This window comes from Marmota monax, unplaced genomic scaffold (genome assembly GCF_021218885.2).
Source record: "Marmota monax isolate L192 unplaced genomic scaffold, Marmota_monax_Labrador192_F-V1.1 WCK01_AAM20220418_F8-fsc00013, whole genome shotgun sequence".
Taxonomy (NCBI): Eukaryota; Metazoa; Chordata; class Mammalia; order Rodentia; family Sciuridae; genus Marmota; species Marmota monax.
The window spans coordinates 19,137,126-19,158,653 of record NW_026692202.1 but is presented as its reverse complement, the minus strand read 5'-3'; the positions used below and the strand labels follow the sequence as shown (position 1 = coordinate 19,158,653).

At 43.3% G+C, this 21,528-nt stretch overlaps 1 protein-coding gene across 7 annotated transcripts in view; it reads left to right on the top strand.

Moving 5' to 3' along the window:
* The window catches only part of Ankrd6 (ankyrin repeat domain 6), a 190,412-nt gene that overhangs the window by 139,804 nt on the left and 29,080 nt on the right, over window positions 1-21,528 (top strand). For all 7 annotated transcript variants that reach the window (XM_058575704.1, XM_046431472.2, XM_046431461.2 and 4 more), the window contains 3 exons: window positions 12,471-12,569; window positions 20,008-20,106; window positions 20,768-20,866. In XM_058575704.1, the coding sequence (XP_058431687.1) occupies window positions 12,471-12,569; window positions 20,008-20,106; window positions 20,768-20,866 (297 nt within the window). The remainder of the gene's footprint in view (window positions 1-12,470; window positions 12,570-20,007; window positions 20,107-20,767; window positions 20,867-21,528) is intronic.

The following is a 21,528-nucleotide window of genomic DNA, read 5'->3' as shown; positions in this document are numbered from 1 at the left end:
AACTAGTTCAAAGGGAAATTTAAAAATTGCAAATATGTAGGCCTTTAGAAAGCAGAAATTTGCCTATTATATGTAAAGCTGACCAATATTCCCCTGAATCTTCACTGGACACAGGTATTTGGATCACCATCCATGCTCTACAACTTAGAGTTGTAGAGTAGCTCAGAGCAACAGAATAGGTAATGAAGTGGAGAAAACTTCCAAGTGGATGGTCATCTATAATGGGATAATGTCCAGTCATGTGGGTGTATCCCCCACCCCCATGTTTAAATTTAAACTTTTTCCTTCTCATACTGAAACCTATACCTCTTAGACACTAACTTCTTACTGTCCTCGCCCCAACCTCTGGCAATACCATTCTGTCTCCATGAACTTGCCACTCATTTTAAAGACTTTCTCAATTTATATTTACCTAGAATCCCTTTTGCCATTTGCATCCCTGGCCAGGTTATTGGCCTCCTTGGCCCTTCACATCCTGTCTGTGAAGTGGCAGAAGGACACCTTGCTTGGGGATTCATGGTGAGGATTAAATGAGGTAATCCATGCCAGGTGCACAGTGTTGTGTCCTCCAGGATGAAGAAATGACTCAATGGACAGCAGGGTGACTGTTTCCCAGCCTGGGACAGAGGCACAGACTTTCTTCTCCGTCATCCCTTCTCAGTACTGACTATAGGGTGTGGTCACCTATAGAGCCATAAAATATATCAATGCCTAGAAAATATCCCATGGCCCAGGCACATGTCCAGAGGCTCCAATTTAATTGGTCTGGGTTGTGGCCTGGGCTTGGGGAGTTTCCAGGCAGATGAGGACCACACACTGCAGTAGGTACTCCCCTGCAGTCTCAGCCTTGCCTGTGGTCAGGACAGCACTCTGTATGGAACACTGGGCTAATCACTGTTTATACATCTGGAAGTTATGTAGCTCTTCGCAGAATGTCATGGAATATTCCAAATGTCAATCCAAACTAGAAACAAGTTTACTAGCAAGAAATAAAAGTCTGAATTATGGGAATGAAAATGTATGCTGTGAATTATTATGTGGCTTATCTATGAGACAATGCACAGGAAAGTACTGGGTCAATAATAGTCTCAAAGTGTTAGCTTGCGATGAGGGTGTTGATTAGGAAGCACTGCTGTGACTCATGTTTCCAGTGAAGGTAGGTGGGTGCCCAGGAGGTGCTCTTTGGAGGAGGGAGAGATGGCCCCTCAGATTGAGAGGGGCAAGAATTGATGTGGTGGGTCTGATATGACCCCTGTGTTGGCCTCTGGGGAGACACTCTGAGGTGAGCGAGCAAGCTTCAAAACTGACCTGAGCGCCTCTCAGGAGAGGCTGCTGAGGTGCTTTTAAAGTAGAATACAGGAGTTGGCCTGAGTGTCTTAGCTGCCATCTCTCCTGCCCCCTTCCCTGCCCACCTGGAATTTTTAGGAGTGCGCAGGGCCTTCCCTGTGTGCCTTCCTGCCCTCTGTGGAAGGTCTGACTTAGTTATAGTGGTTTTAAGTGGGGGTGAAGGTGGCTCTGCTTGCCCTTCTTCCCCAGCTCTGGACAGGCCTGGTAGGAACGTTTCCCAAAGGCCCAATGGAACCTAGGTGTTGGGTCAGGGAGCCATCTTGCCCACCCCCCACCAACACATACACACACCCTTGCAGTCTGTCAGTGCTGTTGATATTCTATGGCTTCAGCAGTTTGAACTTAAAATCTCTAACCATACAACTGAATGTTTTTGTAACTCACAATCTAAATATCAGTAGAAATTTTCCCAAATCATGGAAGTCCTACTTCCTAAACTCCCCAAAGTCATATGGGTTAGTTGGTCCTAACCACTCTAAATGAGATGTTACAATGTTGGGGGCACAGCTGGTATCAGTATTTTAAAGTCTTCCCTAAGTATCTATTTTTTTCCTGAATAGCATGTGTTGGAGGATCACTGGTTTCCAGGCCTGCAATCAGCATGTTGTTAGACTTCCAAAGCATCATTCTCCCAACCCACGTTCTGGCAATGAAGATGCCAGAGAGGAAGGGAGCTTTAGGAGTTGAGTTGCCCACTTGGGGCTCTGCCCAGAGCCAGCCCAGGTGGTCCCTGGTGAATCTGCTGTGTCCTCCTTAGTTTCCTCCTTTCTCTTCAGCTGTAATGACTTGGGTTTCAGAAAATAAATTAAGCCAGGAACTTGTTTGGAGACTGCAAATTCTTTCTCAGCAGGCCTGTTGGTTTGTTTCCAGTGGAAGTTGGCTGTTGCATGTTTGGGTTGTTCTAAACCAATGATAGGGTGTGTGGTTGAGTAGGCAGAGCTGTGCTTGGTCTGCATTTAGCCCTTGTTTCCATTAAGTCGAGCAGTGTAGAAAGAGAATTGTACACCATGATCGGAGTGAGATTTATTCCAAGTATGCAATGCTTGTTCAACAGCAGCCAGTACAATCTACATATCAACTGGTGTCTTTTTCTTTTTTAATATTTTTTAGTTGTAGCTGGACACAATACCTTATTTTATTTATTTTTATGTGGTGCTGGGGATTGTACCCAGGGTCTCACATGAGCTAGACAAGCGCTCAACTGCTGAGCCACAGCCCCAGCCCCTCAACTGGTGTCTTAGCTCAAGCTGCTATAACAAAATGCCTCAAACTGTGGGGCTGAAACAATAGACATTTGTTTTGTACAGATCCTTGTATGTGGAGGATGGGAAGTCCCAAGATCAAGGTGCCAGATTCAGTTCCTAGAAAGGACACACCTCAGCCTTCTCTTTGTGTTCTCATCTGGTAGAAAGCAAAAGCTCTCTTCTCTGTCTTACCTTTCTTAAGAGTGCTGATCCCATCATGGGAGCCCACCCTCATGACCTCATTAACCTCCCAAAGACCCTACCTCCAAACAACATCACACTGGGGTGATGTTGGGAATTTATTTATAGGTTTCATAACAATATTGGTTCACGATCATATTGCAATTTTGTGGCGTGCCTTCATTTTACACACAGTCAAAAATGTGTCTAAAATTGTTTTGAGTCTTCCTCCTGGGCATATCTTTTAATATGGAAATGTATTTAAATGAGGGTACTGGTGATTTTTGCATCAAGGGGTTGTGATCACATGCTAACATTGGTTTTGATGTCGTCTGTCTTGAACAATGGATGTAGTTGGGGAGGGCTTTTTATCATTTGTCTTAATCATAAAGCACGTGGTGCTACTGTCACTGGTTTAAACTGTATAGTCATGCCTGAGTGTTATAAGTAATTTAGAGAATATTTAAAGTGTACAGTAGGGGGGGTGGGGTTGTGGCTCAGTGATACAGTGCTTGCCTAGCATGTATCACTGAGGAACTGGGTGAGATCCTCAGCATTTTATAAAAATAAAGATATTGTGTCCATCTACAATAAAAAATATTTTTTAAAAGTATGCAATACGGGGTGGATAGGATTATATGCAAATACTGTGCCCTTTTATATAAGGGGCTTGAGCATCTGCGGATTTTGGTATCCTTGGAAGGTCTTAGAACCACTCTTCCATGGATAACTGAGGAAGGACTAAATAATCATAGTAACAGATATGTAGGAAAAGTTTAAGACAAAATTCAACACTCATTTGTGATAAGAACTCTCAGAAAACCAGAAATTGAGAACTTTCTCAACATGATAAAGGGTATCTGCAAAATTCCTACAGCTAATATTCTACATAATTGTAAGAGATGAACATTTTCCTGCTAAGATAAGGAACAAGGCAGGGATATCTGGTCTTAATAATCTCATTCAATATAGTTCTGGAAATTCTAGCCACTACAATAAGGAAAGGAGGAGAAGGCATTTAATCTGGAAAAAAGTTCTAGAGATGAATGGTGGTGATGGTTGAACATTATGAATATACGTAATGTCACTGAATTGTACACTTACATATATTTTATCACAATAAAAAAAATCCCAAAATATTGACCCCAAAAGAAGCATCTTAGTCTAATTACATAGAAAAGATTGGAAATGCAATCAAAGATGGAATTTTTGAAAAGGTACTAGGGTCACATAGTCTCACAGCTGTTTTATATTTTAACATCAAGCCTAAAACAAAATGGAAAGTTAGATTTGTTTTACAAAGCCAGCACAGCCTTTATACCCAAACCAAGTAAATAGAAGAGAACAGGAATTATATATGAATATAGATATAAAAGTTCTTAACACTAAACTGGCATAGTCCCAGCCAGTTCAGGAGATAAGGTGGCAGGATTGCTTGAGACCAGGGTTAGTTCAAGGCCACCTGAGCAACATAGCGAGATCCCCAACTCAAAACAAATTAACATTTCCTGATAGAATGTAGCACTTATCAGAGGAATAATACTATGACTTAGGTCTGTTTCAGAAATGGAAGTATGGTTCCTTAATTCATTATACCCACAACGGAAGAAAAATACATGATATTAACAGTTGCTGAAAAGTCACTGATTCTTATTTCTGGAAAGGACAGTCCTTATCTCCCATGCACAGTTCTTCATGCATTGAACCCCCAAGCTTCGTTCTGTGGATATGTCAACCCATTGAAAACATAGTCCACTTTAGCTCCCTGGGAGGGACAGCAAAGCCATTAACTTATGCCTTATCACTTAGGGACAAATGTACTATAGGAGTCAATGGAATCCTTAACAGCCAGTTAAATCTCTGGTGGACCTTTCTAGAAGCAAACCCAGTTACTGTGTTATCTCAAAAGGAATTCTCTTATTAAATCTTTTAGTAGTAGTTGATTACTAAAAGTTTATTACCTCTCCAAATTATTTGATTATTTTTATTTTATGGGCATGTCCCAGTATCCCTATCCTTGTAGGACTGGAGTACTACCCCCAGGACAGGAATTACTATCTGCCCCACTACACATTACTTGTTGTTGTTAGCTCATTCTTCCCATCTGAAATTGTCATGGATCCTGCCTGATTTTTGTCATTCAAGGAACTTGCCCTTGCTGCTGCTTGTCACCTAAAGTCTGATTAAGATGTGTTGTGTCACTCATCCAAGTAGACAAAACACATTTCTGCTAAGGAAAGAACAGTCTGGAAGTTACTTAAACTGTAAGTTATTTTTAAATTTAGTTTTACTATTTATTTTTGCTTTTCTTTGGCCTATGGTACTTTTTCTTCCCCTATTTTTTTTTTCTGAATGTCTTTATAACTTTGTTGAATCATAGTCTGAGAAGAGTTTTTAAAGTTTTCTGTTCCCCATCCACTTCCTTCCAGGCAGTTGAAACTCGGGGAATACGATGTAGGATAAAGGATCCCCTAGGACACTCAGGAAAGTGGGATTCTTTTGTCATTTAGGACTTAAATGGCCAGGATTCTAGCTCTTGCAGTTCTGCCACAAATGATATTTGAGATCCTGAGAACTCATTTAACCTCTGTTGGCCTTACTAACTTCATCCAAATTAAACTCTCAAAGACCATGTTCCACTTGAATATTATCTTCCTAAAATTTACACTTATGTGACTAACCTTCTACCATTTTTGCCTCTTACCTTGCTTCTCCTTTGAAGCTACGACAAGATACATTTTTTTAAAAGAAGAAAACAAATTATAGTTATTATCCTTCAGTATTAGCTATTATACTAATAGTTTCTAGCCAAGAATGGTATTTTACAATTTTTTAACTTATTTTAATTAGGTATATATGACAAGCAGAATGCATTTTGATCCATTGCACACAATTGCAGCACAACTTTTCATTTCTCTGGTTGTACACAATGTAGTGTCGCACCACATGTGCAGTCATACATGTACCTAGGGTAATGATGTCCATCACATTGCACCATCTTTCCTGCCCCCCATTCCCCTTCCCCAGTCCTCCCTCCACTAGTGGATGCTGATCCATAATGGTTGGGGGGTGGCATGGGAAAAATGGAGGAACTTTGATACATAGACATTCTTTACCTCAAAAGACTGCCTGACCTTGATCTGTTATATTTCTCATGATCCCCAGAAGAAAGGGGGCTATATCCTATTATACTAATTGGGCCTAAATTATTCCATTTCACCTCATCTGAGTCTCATCTACCCACCTGCCCTTTTTGTGACACCCCTGGTTAAAATGCTTAAATTGTTTTGTTTTATTTTTATTTTTTAACTGAATCTTGATTCCTGTAATCCAGCCTCCCCTCCATGCCACCCCCATTCTTCATTTGGTTTCTGCCTCAGCTCTCTGTGTCTGGTTTGGAACATCATTGGATAGAGATGGAGATTGCGTTGCAGGAATGAGGCACCAACCAGCACCCTTGCTTCTCACTTCTCTGATATACTCGGTTCTACTCCACTATGTCTGGCGCTCTTCTGTTAGACCTTGTTCACAGGTAGGCATTGTTGGTCTGAAAGACCTGCCCTTTAGTAAGTGGGATCTGGCACGCCTAAGCAGGAGCTGTGACCTGGCAAGGGGAAATGAATGGCCAGAGTCATGATCTAGAGCTCCTGGGCCCCATGGAGTCTAATGGAGGCAGTCTTCCCTGGCTTGTTTCTGTAGGTTGTGGTTCTCAAATGACCCCTTGTCCCCACTCCTGTGTAAACACCGTGGTCTGCAGAGTCCAGTGAGGAGGCTCAGCTTCAAATCTGAGCATCTGCTGGGGAAAAAAAAAAAAAAAAACTACACTTCATCTCAAGGTTTATTTTAAACTGGTTACCTTTGGCCGGGCTCCTGTGTCGTCCTAGTTGGTAGGAGATTAATATCTCAACAGGAATCCTCCTGGAATGTTTCCTGACAGAGCCCTCCCCACCCCGTCCCCAACTGGGAGCTGGCTCTTCAGAATGAATAGCAGGGACAGTTTTGTTCTGTGTGGCCTTTATAATCACCTGTTAGTGTAATTTATGGGTCACCTGCTGGAATGGGAGTCATTCTGATGTTCCGATACAGCAGTTCTGCTAGAGTCCATCCCACAGGGCTCAACCTGCCTGAACAAAGCATCATTCCAGGCCAGTGCCCCCAGAGTTGTTGACAGTGGGGCCACTTTTCTGTGGTGGTTGCTTGGCAACATCTCAAGGCCCTTTGCAATTCAGTTTCCTGGCTGTGAACCAGCTCTGAGCCTCTGCTTCTGCTGGTTGAATGAAAGGGAAATACAGGGATTCTGCCTACTCTCACTCTCCCGGTCACAGGTGGCCCATCTTAACTGGTGGTTTTAAAAGTGTCATAATCTCTGACTGTACATTAGGATCGCCTGGAACCTTAGAAACAAAATTTTAAAAAATACAGACCCCACCCTAGATTAATAGAATCCAACCCTTTGGGGATAAAAATTGGGAGTGTGTGTGTGTTTAGATTTTAGGTAACTCTAATATGCAATAGAGTTGAAAACCAGTGGTTTGTCAGTAGCTCTCATAATGTGGTCTCTGACTAGCCATTTCTGCCTATTTTAGTTTTTTGCCACCATGACAAACACCTGAGACAACAACTTAGAGGGGGACAGATTTATTTTGGCTTACGATTTCCGAGGTCTCAGTCCATGGTCGTCTGGTTTCTGTGCTTTGGGCTTGAGGTGAGGCAGAGTATCTTGGGGAAAGAACATGATGGAGAAAAGCTGCTCAGCTCATGGTGGGTGGGAAGCGGAGGGGAGAGGGATGAGAAATGTAAAAGGGAGGGATGGTGGAGACAAGAAATACAAATACAAAGTGGCATGCAAACTTGTTATAAATGCAAATTCTCCTGCTGTATCCCCGACTTACTGAATCAGAGACTCTGGACAGGGAGCCCAGCAATCTCTTCTCATAGGAGGTTCTGCAGCTCAATGTGGTTTAAGAGTCACGGGATTAAGGTATATTATTGCACAAAGCAAGATAATTTTATGTACCTTGTGGATATAACTACAAAAACATCAATAAAGAGATTCTCTGAAAAGAATTGGATAAAAATAACAGTTGAATTGGGTTGTGGAATTAGATGTTGTTTTTGTTTTCCGAACTTTTAGTAATTTTATCACATCGCGTATATAATCTTTGAAGATCTGGCAAGCTCTGGGCTGTTAATGGTGCAGTATTTGGGATGTTTTGCATTGACAGGTGGGGATGAGCGCATCATGAAGAATGTAAAAAGAGGAATGGCTCTTGCTTGGGCAGGCCCAGCCCAGCAGGTTTACCTGAGGGCTGCTCTGGGGAGGGCTTATCTGGGCCCCTCCTCATCTCATCCTATGTTCTTAACCCATCACACATTAAAGTCACCAGGTGTATAAAAACCTGACACCAGGGCCTCATCACAATCAGACCGGAGGAGGGGCACTGGCATCAGTAATGACACAGACCAACCTCTCCAGGAGATTCAATGCAAAGGAAAACTAGAAGACCACTGCTCATTCCAGAGATCTTAGAAAGAACCTGGCTATTTCTAAGAAACCAGAGGTTAGTGTCTGGGCTCACACACAATACTCAAGGACCTGGGAGCTTCCTGACAGCAAGAAAAAACTCCCTCTACTAGGTGGCCCCTCAGCACCACCAGGGCAGCATGTAGGGGTAAGGGCGCGGGCTCTGGGGTCAGGTGGTCTAAGAGGTGAGCACATACTCCAGTTACCTTCTATGTGGTATAGAACAAACAACAGTCTCTCCATGCCTCAGTTTCCCCATTTGTAAAATAAGCTGAATAATAGTATCCACCTTATGGGGTTGGGAGGACTGAATGAGCTAACAGATGTGAAGTTCTCAAGGCAGTGCCTGCTGCTCCTAGCAGACCTTCATCAGTATTGGTTTCCCTGGGTCACCAGGGCCTGGGTGTGTGGAGCTGAACTGGCTTCGAGGATAATTGGGGTGAAACTCCGGGGAAATTGACATTTCAAAAACAACTTCTGTCATTCATAGTAAGTAGTCATTCTCCTGTGTGCCTTTCTTCAGCTAGAAAGTCCCAGGGACGTGGAAACAGCAGTTGCATCCTTTGGTCTGAATCACTCATGAAGTGTCGTAAGGATCAGTTTTTGTTTGCCTTCTCCCTCTGAAAGTGCTCCAGCTTTCCCCATAAACCAGGCTCAGTCCGGGATATCTCTGTGTACTGAGTGTAAGCAGCTGCTCCTCTGAAGGGCCCTGTTTTTGTGGCTTTTTGCTATAGAATGTTCTGGAAAACTAAGCCCATTTCTGCATTTTTCTTCCTTCGGTTGGTGGTGTGTGTCTGAGGGATTTGGTCTTGTGTTGAGAAAACCCAGGATCCTGGGGGCTGATAGACTCATGTTCCACAGGAAAACAGTTTCTGCCTTTGCTACTGCTGCACCCTTCCCAGGTCCGTAAGCATGTGAGGGAACACAGAACCTCCTCAGAGAAGCCCCTTTGTCACTGCTAAAGTGCTCCTGAAGCCTCCAAGGTGTCGAAGTCTCCTCTGAGGGTCTGAGACATCCTAAAACTGGAGTTTGTAACCAGCCCACCATCTCATCTATGTCCCTGAAGTCAAACCTGGGACTGAAATATGTCCCAGTGTCCGGGCCCTGTGCTCAAGGACCACTGGAGCCTCTTCAGTATGGCCACCCCTTAAGGAGGCAGGCCTGTTGGAGGAAGCCAGTTCCCAGAGTGGACACGCAGAGCAGAAGGTTGTAGTTTCCCCAACAGGGAACTGAAATGCTACAGCCATGGAGAGGGCAAGACTGTGAACATGGCCTCTTGGGGAATTGGAGGTGGCATGGTTTAGAGACAGTAAAGGCCCTGATGGCAAGGTGGAGATGCAAAGAATGGGAACCTCGGCCTATATTTTAAAAATCGAGAGCAGACAAGCGGGTCAAGGACAGGCCGGTGGAAACCACGACACTCCAGTCAGAGCCCATGTGACTGCCTGAGTGACACGAGACCCAAGTCTTCACCCAGGTCTGTTACAGTGGAAATGCCTCGCTGGTCTTTCCTAAGGGCAGGGTGTGTGGGTGTCAAGGAGGAAAACCAGCAGTTGGGTGTCCTCTGGCTTGGAGGTGGAGGATAGTGGGAGCAAGGGAAACTCAGAAGATGGGTGTTGGCTCATATTCTTATCCCAAACCTGCAGGGTCCACGGTGGAGGCTTTTTCTGTTTGACCGATGAGAAAGCAGGCTTAGGAAATTGCCATGCGCAAAGCCACACAGGTGCTATTAGTCAGAACTGGGATTTATACCAGGCCTCTCCAGTTCTAGTGCCTCTGGCCTTTCATTTCTCCACAGGGAGGGTTTTTTGTTGTTGTTGACTTTGCATTAGGAAGATGCTTCCATCCAGGGTCATCTTGTTCATGGTTTCTAAAGTGCCCTCTCAAATTCGATCTGGTTTGAACCTGTCTTTGATCAACTGGTTGCTTCAACAACAGACATTTGTTTCTCACTGTTCTAGAGACTGGGAAGTCCAAGATCAGGGTGGCAACACCCAGCTTACCCAGGTGAGAGCCTTGCTTTCTGGTTTGCAGGCAGCAGGCTGCTTCTTGCATCTTCATATGGTGGAAAGAGAGGCAGCAGGCTCTTTTTCTGTAAGTCCTTAATCACATCACGAAAGCTCACTGCTATGTCCTAATTACCTTCCAAAAGTGCTATCTTCAAATACCATTACTTTGTGATGGGGGCTTCAGTATCTGGATTTTGGAGCTAAACACTTAGTCCACAGCAGAGCTACAGCAGTGTTTCCTTCTCCTGGCTTCTGATTATTTATGTTCACTCAGACCTTTCATCCTCCTGGGTTTCTCCTTCCCTAGCAGTGACATGTGGTCGCTGATGAATGTGTTCCTTAGAGCTCCCCTGACCCTGATATCCAGTGACCCTCTGTCTCTGCCCCAATTCCAGCCTCCCTCCACACAACCTCTTCCCATTATGGTCTGTTTTCTGGCTGCTCAGAGGTGCCTGTGTCCTATCATGCTGTGCCTTCCTCACAACACACACATGTATCTCTGCTTACACCTGTGGTGAACTCGCCTGTTTCAGAACCCCTTAGGAAACTTACTGAAGGTCATTCACTCAGTATCAAGGTGTGAAGATATGTGATGGCAGATGGAGTCTGAGACCAGGCCCAGTGAATGAAGACCTGGTCATTTTGCTCCATCTGATCAGCTACGGACATTTCACTTAATGAGTTAAGGTTAAGTGGCTCATGGCTGAGCACAGTCACTGGCAAAGAAAGGTCATTCTTTCATCTCAGATGTTGCCTTTTTTATGAAAGCTTTTTATAGACCACTTTTTTTTTTAGAATAACTTTGTTCTTAATTAAGCATTCTAATTTTAAAGCGAGCTCTGACCTCTTTCCAGTCTCAATCTCGTGCTTTGATTGCATTTCATGGCTAGAAATGAAGATCCTTTATTGTCTGTTATCTGTTTTCCTCCAATGGCTAGTTATCCATTGCAAACTAGTGTTTTATTGAGACCATAAATAGGTTTATCCTGCTAGGATATCAATAAAGGCCTTTGGGTCTTTATCAAGATGCTAAGCAGCACAGAGGCCGTGTGAGACCCATATTCCTCACGGGTGTGTTTTAGCACGGCTGGGGCCATGGCTCATTGATGTTTGACCCTTCCTTCACAGTGAATCCTGAGGGAGAGTTAAGGGGGCATAATGCCTCCTTCAGAGCTTGGAGAAGTAGGAGTGTGACAAGGTCAGTTCTCTGGACAGAAATTAATTTACAATGCAAAGTGTTACTTATTCTGGGTGTTCCCACTGAGGGTGGTAGCCAGGAGCCCAGGTGCTGCTTAGAGCAGTTGAGGGAATGGTCTTCATGATGCATCTGTAGGGCTGAGAAGTGCCTGAGAGCTGAGCTCACAAATATGCTCTGCAAACCCAAGGAAACAACCAGGTGGGTGCTCATTAGTACAACGGAACTGAACTGGAGCTATAGGTGACCATACAAAAAAGTTTCAAAAATGTAATGTTAGACAAAAAAAATCCTGAGCCACATTGTAAAGTTTACTACCGTGGACATAAGATTTTGAAATAAGTAGATCTGTTTGTGTTATCTTTGGCTATAAACAGTGAAAATATAAAGGCAGAGGGGTGTGAATACCAAATTAGAGGGGAGATCAGATTTGTGAGGCATCCACAAGGAGCATGAGTAGTTTTACTGATGCTTTTTGAAATGGTTGGGGCTATGTGGATTTTAAAATACTTTATTTTTGGATGGCTGAAACATTTTACAATCTGTTTTTAAAGGGAGGAAGAGTCTTTCCTGATCAGTTTGTTCCGTTTTTAAGGAGTTACGGGATTTTCCTAGGGCTGACTAGCTTGGCAGTTCCTGTTTCTCACCTCTGGCCCTGGTCTAATTGATCATTGCCACTTCATCATCCCATAATATTAGTATTTAGTGGGAAAATTAGAAGATATGAGACTCTTTCTCATTTTGCTGCTTACAAGTGGGAAGTAGAAATTACACACTAAAGGAAATTATCATGTATTGATAATTGATTATGATGCCAATAGCCAGAGTTAACTGAGACAACTTGAGATCTGGGTAAATTAATAATTTTCTGCCAAATCAAAGGGGCAAAAAATTTCCCCTGTCCCTACCCTGAAGAGAGCAAGCAGTTTTGCTATCTTGTTCTAAAATCAGTGTTTGCTTTGTGTTAACAGCATGGCCGGACCCCCCTGCATCTTGCTGCCAATAAGGGCCATCTTTCTGTGGTCCAGATCTTGCTGAAGGCTGGCTGTGACCTTGATGTCCAGGATGATGTGAGTAGAAGCCATCATTCTATGGAATGGGTTAGCAGGGGAGCTTATCTGCTGTGTTAGCTTTTTGTTGCTATGACAAAATACTTAGAAAAACAGCCTAAGGGAGGAAAGATTTATTTTTTGGCTCATGGTTTCAGAGTCCACAATTGACCAGATCCATTGCTTTGGGCCTGAGGTGAGCCAGAGCATCTTAGTGGAAGGGAAAATCTCAGGTTATGTCAGCTGGGATCAAGGAAGGGGCCAGGGAGAAGATATAGCCTTCTAAGGCATATACCCAGTGACCCACCTTCTTCAATGAAGCCCCTTCTATAGTTTCTGCAGCCTCCCAATAATACCATCAAATTACTAATTCATCAGTGGATGAATCCACTGATGAGGTTAAAGCCCTCATGGTCCAATTACTTCACGGCAAACCCCACCTCTGAACTTTGCTGTTCTGGGGACAAAGCCTTCAACACATGAGACTTTGGGGACCTAGATTCCAGATCCAAATCGCAACTTTAGTCAAGAAGGTCATAGTACAAATGTGGGCAGCTATGAGGTGAGAGGGAAGAAGATGCTCTCCCAACACTTTCAGCTCCATCTCAGTCCTGTTGTGGCAAGAACTTCCTCAGAAGCACTTGTTCTGAGGTCCATTCTCAGTAGGAAGTTGGAGGTTGGGAGTGTGGGATGGTTCATTTTCTATTAGCTTTCAAGTGCAGAGACTTGAAGGCATTTTGCCTGTGTCCTGCCTTCACACAAAGGAGCATTCACACCCCAGTGAGTGCGGGCAAGGCCTGCTGGAGATGCGTATCACTGACCACAAATTTACCACTAGAGAAAAGGTAGGGCTTAAAAACTTAATTTCTTCTTTTTCTCACTTTGATTTCTGTTAGTTGATATATATATATTTAGTCGGCAAGGACCTATTTAAGGGGGGAAAATGACATAGATCTCACAGAATTCAAGAAAAGGCTTCTAGTAAGAGTTTACTCTGGCGCTCTGCTATTTTTGAAACATGACCACATCTCAGTCTTCCATTCAAATGATTGAGAAATGGACTCAGATTGGCTTCTCTGGGGTCACCTGTCAATTCCTGAGCCAATGAACAGAGGGTGGGATGGGATTACATGCACATAGGGTTGTCCTATTCGGTCTTTGCAGAAGGTGAATTCTCTAAGAAAGAATTGTCTCAATGATTCTCCAATGAGTTATTAGAAAAAGGTTCTATGATATGTAATCAAACTATTTTTAGAAATTGTTTCAATTCTTAATTCATGTGGTAGAACTCTAAGAAATAAGAAATTTGTGAGCAACAGAGAATCTTAGAGAGTTTTCCCTTATCCTAACCTCTTCTGGAATTACCTTAAATAACTGGCAAGAAGGTGTTATTCAAATTTCAGGCCCTCAGCTATGCAAGGTATGTGCTAGGGTTTACTAAAGTGATTCATGTTTTCCTTAGTCTCTGTGCAGTGTCCTAAAACTTGGCAAATGTGTTTCCAAATGAGAAAGGACACTATTTGCAAAGAAATAACTGAATATGGCATTGTTTTATGCATGAGCAGCAGGCCATCTTGTGTGTCTCATAAATTTCCAGTTACATCTGGAGACTTGGATCATCAAGAATGTTATTTTCAGAAAATGCCAATTTAGCTTTAAGTTGTTGATTTTTACCTTGAGACACAGTACTTTATTTTTAAACATTGTAACCAACATAACATTCCTGACTCATATCATCTCCTTAGATGACAGGAGGAAAATACAGGGACAGGGAGGAGATGCTGACCACATAAAACCCAGGTGGGGCCTTGAGTTGCTGGTATAAACATGTTGGGATCATCTAGTCTTTTTGCTTAATTAAAGCCCTTGCTCACCACGGTGTCAAAGCCTCGTCACCAGGTATGCTAACCCATCCCCACAGGATACTCCTCTGAGGAACACTGTGTCCTCATGCAGCAAAAGACATGCTAATTTCCTAGAACTGCTGCTATTTCTATCAGGCAAGGTACGAGGTAAAACAGGCAGGAGTTCTTACAAAGTAGCCAAGGTGAGACAAGTCAGCAGAAAGCCAGCTCTGCTTTGAGACAGGAACATCCTTTTTTATTTATTGGAATTATTCTCTCACATCTTTTCCCTTTCCTAGACAAAGCACACTTTGTTTCTCCCACATAACTCAAAACATAACACAAGAATAGTAATGTGGAAAAAAAACACAGATGGGTATGGAGAAGGCAGAATTGACCTCCACGGGTCTGGAAGTCCTGCATTTGCTGGTCACTGTATAATCCGTGTCTGTCTGCTGTGTATATACCATGTCACCATGTCTGGTGATGATCAGCCTTGAAATCTAAGCAAGAATTTGAAGAAATTTCTTGTTTAAAGAAGCTGGGAGATTAATTACTGGAGTAAATCACTTCAGAAGTTACCTATAGAAATGTTTACTCCTTACCTCATATTCTACAGATACTGATCTTTATGGCATAGTAAGGACTGAGAATTAGTTGAAGAATGACCTCCAGTGGCCTGGAGTGGGATTATTATGAATTTCAACCTGTGGAAAACAGTTCTTTAGAATATGCAACACCAGAAGCAAATTCGCGCATCTTTCCCAACAATGCTGTCAACCCTCAGCGGAGTTCTAACGCCATCTCTGATTGGTCAATGAGTAATCACACCATCCCCACCTCAGAAATAGTCCAGGACCCTATGGCCACAGTAAAAGACATGAAGGAAGAAAAAAATAAGAAAAACCTGAGAAGAAAGGCTAGGAAGAACCCTAGAAGATCAGAGAGAGAGAGAGAAAGAGGTCAGAGGCTTGCTTTACACACCTACCTGGCTTTGAGCTTCCTTGAAACATGTCTGCTCTTTCCACCTGGGGCTTCCTCCCGAAGAGGGGCACATTCCACCCTTGCATGACTGGTGTTTCCTCCGTGAGTTTCGCTTTGGAATACTAACTGGTTTTCACCACGTAGGAGAGAAAAATAAAGTATTTCAAAAACAAAGATTTAGACCTGAGAGCTTTAGAGCCCCTGAAGTGAGAAGCATTGATGTCTCAAAAAAAATTGGGGGCTGGTGGTTTGTTCTTTGGCAAATGGGTCAGTGTGTTCTGCCCCAAAGTGCCAAACTGTGAGGTTGCTGGCTCTTCAAGTTTCTGGCTGCAGCATCTTCCCTTTACTTCTCTGCAGTTAATCATTCAAGAGACGCATCTTGGGTGCCCACAGTGGCCAGGATGCCACACTGAGTACTTAGCTTACACAACGAGGCAGTCCCAACCTCACAGAGGTACCTGGTCTTTTTTGAGATTCAGCCTAAGGTTAATTGGCTTCACAGGTTGGAAGCCCCTGGGGTAAATGCAGAGAGCCTTGACCATTTGCATTCTGGTCTAACCATGCTATCTTGAATTAGCTAGTTAACCTAGGTGAGACTTATCAGAGTATGAGAGAATTAGATGCCATCTACTTGATATGTAGTAGGAATCAAATACTCAGTCTAAATGATTTGGGGAAAGCTATCTTTCCCCAGCATTTTGGTTTCCGTTTCAGAATTTTGTGATTGATCTAGATGGGATAGAAATAATCCTTATGTCAGAGTTGCTTCAGTCCAGCTGGGAGTGGTGTAACTCCAGTGGCTTGGGAGGCTGAGGCAGGAAAATTGCAAGTTCAAAGCCAGCCTCAGCAACATTGCAAGGACCTAATCAACTTGGCAAGACCTGTCTCAAAAAATGAATAAAAAAGAGCTGGGGGTATGGCTTAGTGATTGAGTGCCCCTGGATTCAATCCCTGGTGCCAAAAAAAAAATTTTTTTTTCCTTGGATTCATCAGTATGTAGGCCACGACTTTTCTTGTGTCATGTTTAAAAGAACAAAAGTTTCAACAGTAAATTTTAATTTTGTAGGAGCCAAGAATCAGTTCACAGGTAACTGATCTTTTTTTGACTGAGGGTTTCAGGGTATTAAATTGTGTTATGTTCTGGGGAGAGTATTTTCAAGGTGACAGCCCAAGGCAGCCCTTTATTCATGTGTTTTGTCTCAGAGCCTTTCTCGTCTTGCTAACTTCAGAGTGGCCGCTGTTAAAAGCTGGAGGAAGTATATTGCTCAGCCCTCCTGGACCATTCCAGATGGTGTAAGCAAAACCAATTGTCCAGCCAAGGACAGATGCTGGGGAGAGGGCTGTAGCCTGTACAGCAGTGTTTATCTGACCACGGAAACAGGAATCCAGGCTCTGAGTGGGTCTCTGTTGGGGAGGAGGAAAGCTGCGGGGTTCGGGGGGCTTGTTGCCTGGAGACAGGTAGTGAGTATAGCTGAAAAGTCTTACAGGGAAAGGGACAGGCAGGAGCCACCTGTGCCAGCCAGTTTGCATCAATTCGTGTTCAGTAGTTAGAGCTCTTCGGGTCTTGATTCATCTGAAAATTTACTCCAAAGGACTACCAAAAAAGTTAGATTTAGCTGCTAGCACTGAATGAGAGATTCACAAAGGAAAGTTGTCCTGAGGGAAGCAAATACATTTGGTCAACAATGAAGGCCAGTAATAAATAATGGTGCTACTCTGGCTCCAAAGCTGCCTCAGCTCATGATTTAGTGGGCAGGTATGAGATGTGATGAAACATTCAACCTGGACCATGACCTAGGTCAGATGGTGCCCTGACCACTGAAGGCTCTTCTTGTGATCATTTGCATGCAAGAGTGACTGCCACAAGCTGTGTGTTCAGGGCTTGTTGCTTATGCTTTATGCATGGCATGAACAGAACAGTAAGTTTTATTTTGTAAAGAGGTTTTTTTTTTTTTTTTTTTTTTTTTTTTTTTTTTTAAAGGGTAGTATCCTTGGCTAGGTAGAGTGTAGTTGTCATGGTATTAAAAGGCCTCTAGAAATTTGGAAAGCTGACCAAGGTAACACTACCCTACCCTGAAAGAATGGGCTGCTATCTCATAGTCATGCTGAGGACAGAGCACCATCTTTCTCCTCAAATAGGTCAATACTAATAAGTCACACCTGAGCCTAATTTTGGGAAAATTCCTCTTTTCTGATAGGAAAATGGAAAGTCTTAGAAATTCCTATGAATTTTTTTTTTGTTTTTGGTACCGGGGATTGAACTCGGGGGCACTCGACCACTGAGCCACATCCCCAGCCCTTTTTTTGTATTTTATTTAGAGACAGGGTCTCACAGAATTGCTTAGCGCCTCACTTTTGCTGAGGCTGGCTTTGAACTCATGATCCTCCTGCCTCAGCCTCTCGAGCCTCTGGGATTATAGGAGTGAGCCACTGTGCCCGGCATCTTATGGAATTTTTAAAAGTTAAGACTTGGACAGTAGCTCCTATGATGAGTTGTTAGGCATCAAGTTTTCTTCCTCCAGAAGTGCTTCCCAAGGTATTTGAAATGGACACTGTAATGTCACACCTCTTGCCACTACTGATCTTGCCATTACTGATCCCGTGGCCACATTCTCCTTTTAACCACATTGGTATATAGAAAGAGTTCTCTTTGAATAAGTGGACTGGAAAAGTGGACAAGAAAACCAGTCTAAACCTAATTTATAGTGGAATATTAGCTTAGGAGGCCAAGCAGAGGGTCATTGACGTTAGTGCTGAGGGCAGTGGATGCAGTTGTGGTAATGTGACTAGATGTCCTGACTCCATCCCTCGTGACATCCCTTAAGTGTACAGATAAACTGTAGGATGAAATTCGGAGGGCTGGGATTGTAGCTCAGTGGCAAATCGCTTGCCTCACATGTGTGAGGCACTGGGTTCAATCCTCAGCACCACATAAAAATAAACAAAGATATTGTGTCCATCTAAAAACTAAAAATATATATATATATATATATATATATATATATATATATAAAAATAAAAATTCAGAGACATGGACAGTTCTATTCTTGGTATATTGTTATTGCTTAAACTTAATTGTAATGGTTTTCCCTGCTGCTCAAAGTTATAGGTGTTAAAAATAAGAAGTTGGAAAATATTAAAAACTGTAAGAAATAAAATAAGAATTACTTCCCCTTGGGGATTTTTAAAAGGAGACTTTAATTTTAAGAAAGCAAATTTTGACTATTGAATAGGATTTTTTAAAATCATGATAAAATCATATAACAAAATTCCCAGTCATAACCATTTAAATGGCAGAGGTATTAAGTGGCATTACATACGTTCACAATTTTGTGCATCTTCAGAACTTTTTTGAATTAAATAATCTTAATGTGTGTAAATCCAGGGAGTTTAGTAAATTGACTTGGTATTTCATTAAGGCTATTTATAGTTGTGCATTCTTCTTTTGAGAAATATCTCATCTTTTGGGGGGAACTGAGAATCCAAGCTATATCCCCAGCCCTCTTTTGAGACAGGGTTTCACTGAGTTGCAGAGGCTGGCCCCATACTTGTGGTCCTCCTGCTTCAGCATGCTGAAGATTATAACTGTGACTGCACCTGGTTGTTATCTATCTCATAACAATCTTTCATGCCTTTCTTGGGCTAAGGTCCAGGGATGTCCTGGGAGTGTACCATATCATATAATCCATAAAAGGAGGAGAAGGACCTTGGGGATCGTCAGGCCTCACCTTTAGCAAGTGGAGATCTAGTGAAATGACAGGTCTCCCAAGGACATACACCACCTGGGTCTCACAGTCCCTTTGCCCTGTGCCTAGTGTTCCTTTTTATCAGGAAATCTCCCTGCTGTTCACCCATCTCACCTTTTGAGATCAATTCTAGACCACAGGCTTCACTTGATTTGCCCTGACTTCTTGAGTGTGTGTCATAAATAAGATGTACTCTTAGAGACTCAGAACTATCATGCTACAGTCTTGATCTTCTTACCTCTGGGTGTGTTTCATCCTTCTCTCCACTGCCACTGGGGAAGAGTCAAGTTCCCTTCGGCGCCTGAAGGAGAAAACTGGTTGGCAATCCCAGGAATCTGATGGCAGAGAAGGATCAGAATGCAGCATAAATCAATGAGGATGCAGTGCTACTAACTGACCTAGCCAGAACGATTGCTCTGTGAGCCAGGCATCCTGACCTCATCACTCTGGACATCCCTTAAATTGTACAGATAAACCGTGGGATGAAATTGAGACGTGGACAGTCCTATTATATACCAAGGATATTGGTGGGGGTGAAGACTGGGTGTGTTTGGTTTAATGGCACAGCACACCATACACAGCCCAGCTCCCAGACTTGCTCCTCACACGTGACATCCCTTGGGGTGGCAGGAGCGGGCCTCATTCTGAAGTTAATCTGGGGCCGAGGGTTGCTATTGGCTTATGGTCTCCTTGAATTTATGAACAAAATTGCTCTGCCAGTGTGCATTGTCTACTAACAGGACCTCAAAGCTCTCCTTGCCTGTGGTGATGAGCCCTTCTGCAAGTAGCCAGCCTGCTCCTTGTGGGGGCGGGAGGTGTCTGAGTGGAAGAGTGAGTGGTGCTAGGCAAGCTGACTGCTGTTCCTGCCTCCACGTCACTCTGCAGGGGGACCAGACCGCCTTACACCGGGCCACGGTGGTGGGGAACACTGAGATCATCGCAGCACTCATCCAGGAGGGATGTGCCCTGGACAGACAAGACAAGGTAAGGGGGACATGCCTGTCACTCACTGTTTCCTTGGTGTCTGCTCATTTGTTTATGCCCCTGAGGCTTTCAGAATAAACTAGATGACATTACATTTTGGTGAAAAAGTGTGTGTGTGTGGGGGGGGGGGTTAACCTATCAGGCCCCTGGAACTTGTGAAACTGAACTCTCCTTTTCTGTTTTTGAAGAATTCCCTGTGCTGTCAGGGGCAGTGGGGGGCTGGAGTAGGAAAGGGCAGTGAGCCTTCCTGACGGTGTTGGTGTTGTTTTCTATCAGGAGGTATGGATGGGCCCTGGAGCCTTTCTCAACATAAGATTCCCAGAGAGGCTTAAATCCTAATGCCTAATGTGTCTGTGTACATCACAAATTCATTTTTATTTATTCATTGGATAGCTTTTATGCTTTTTTTTTTTTTTGGTTATCTCCCTGTGCTGGGATCAAATCTCATGCATGCTAAACAAGTGCTCTATCTCAGCTAACTATTCTAGGAGAATGGAGAGACTGGCCATTCAGATCATTTTCTTTGTGTTGTGTGACTCAGATGAGGCATCCCAGTTGAAGAAAACCTGTGGTGTACTGTGAAAATCTACTGTGATATATTGATGGTAATGAGAACAATTAGGTCTTGGGTAATGTGCCGTTTCCCCTGTGTGTACCTTAGGATGGGAATACAGCCCTGCATGAAGCATCCTGGCATGGTTTCAGCCAGTCAGCCAAGCTGCTCGTTAAAGCAGGAGCCAATGTGCTTGCCAGGAACAAGGTGAGGCCCAGCAGGTGCTAGGACTCCTCATTCACAGGTGAGGATGGCTGTGGGTTTCCCTCCGTGTAGGAATCTCCTCTCAGCAGAGTGAGAGCTCAGAGGTGTATAGAGAACCTGAAGTTTCATTTGCAGAGAAGGGTGAAAGTGGATAGATATTCCTGGTCAGGATCAAGTTCCCCATCAGTGCTGAAATGCTGCTGATGTGAGACTCCCGAGTGCTGCTGGGAACCTGCATCAGGTCACTGTCCCCAGCATTGACACTACTGTAAAAGGACAACCCTCAGTTGACATTAAAAATGTTAGCAAGGAACTGTGAAATGCCAATACCCAATAGTAGCAAGAATGTGGAGAAGTGGGCTGGTAAGGGGGGTTCACTCAGGTGCTACTAGGGAAGTGAGATGGGAACAGCCACCTTTAAGAGGCAAACTGGCAAAAATCAAGAGTCTTAAAAGTGGTTCTGCCTTTTTACCGAGTAACTGCCTCCCTAGGACTCTATTCTCAAAATCAATAACATATGGTTAGTAAAAATTTACCCTTAAGGATGTTTGACAGCAATAATTGTAATGTAAAAAATGTGGGGCAAAGGATTTAAAAGTCACTATTCACTCATATAGTGAACACATTTAATATAATTAAAATCAGTTTTGAAAATAATGGTCTTG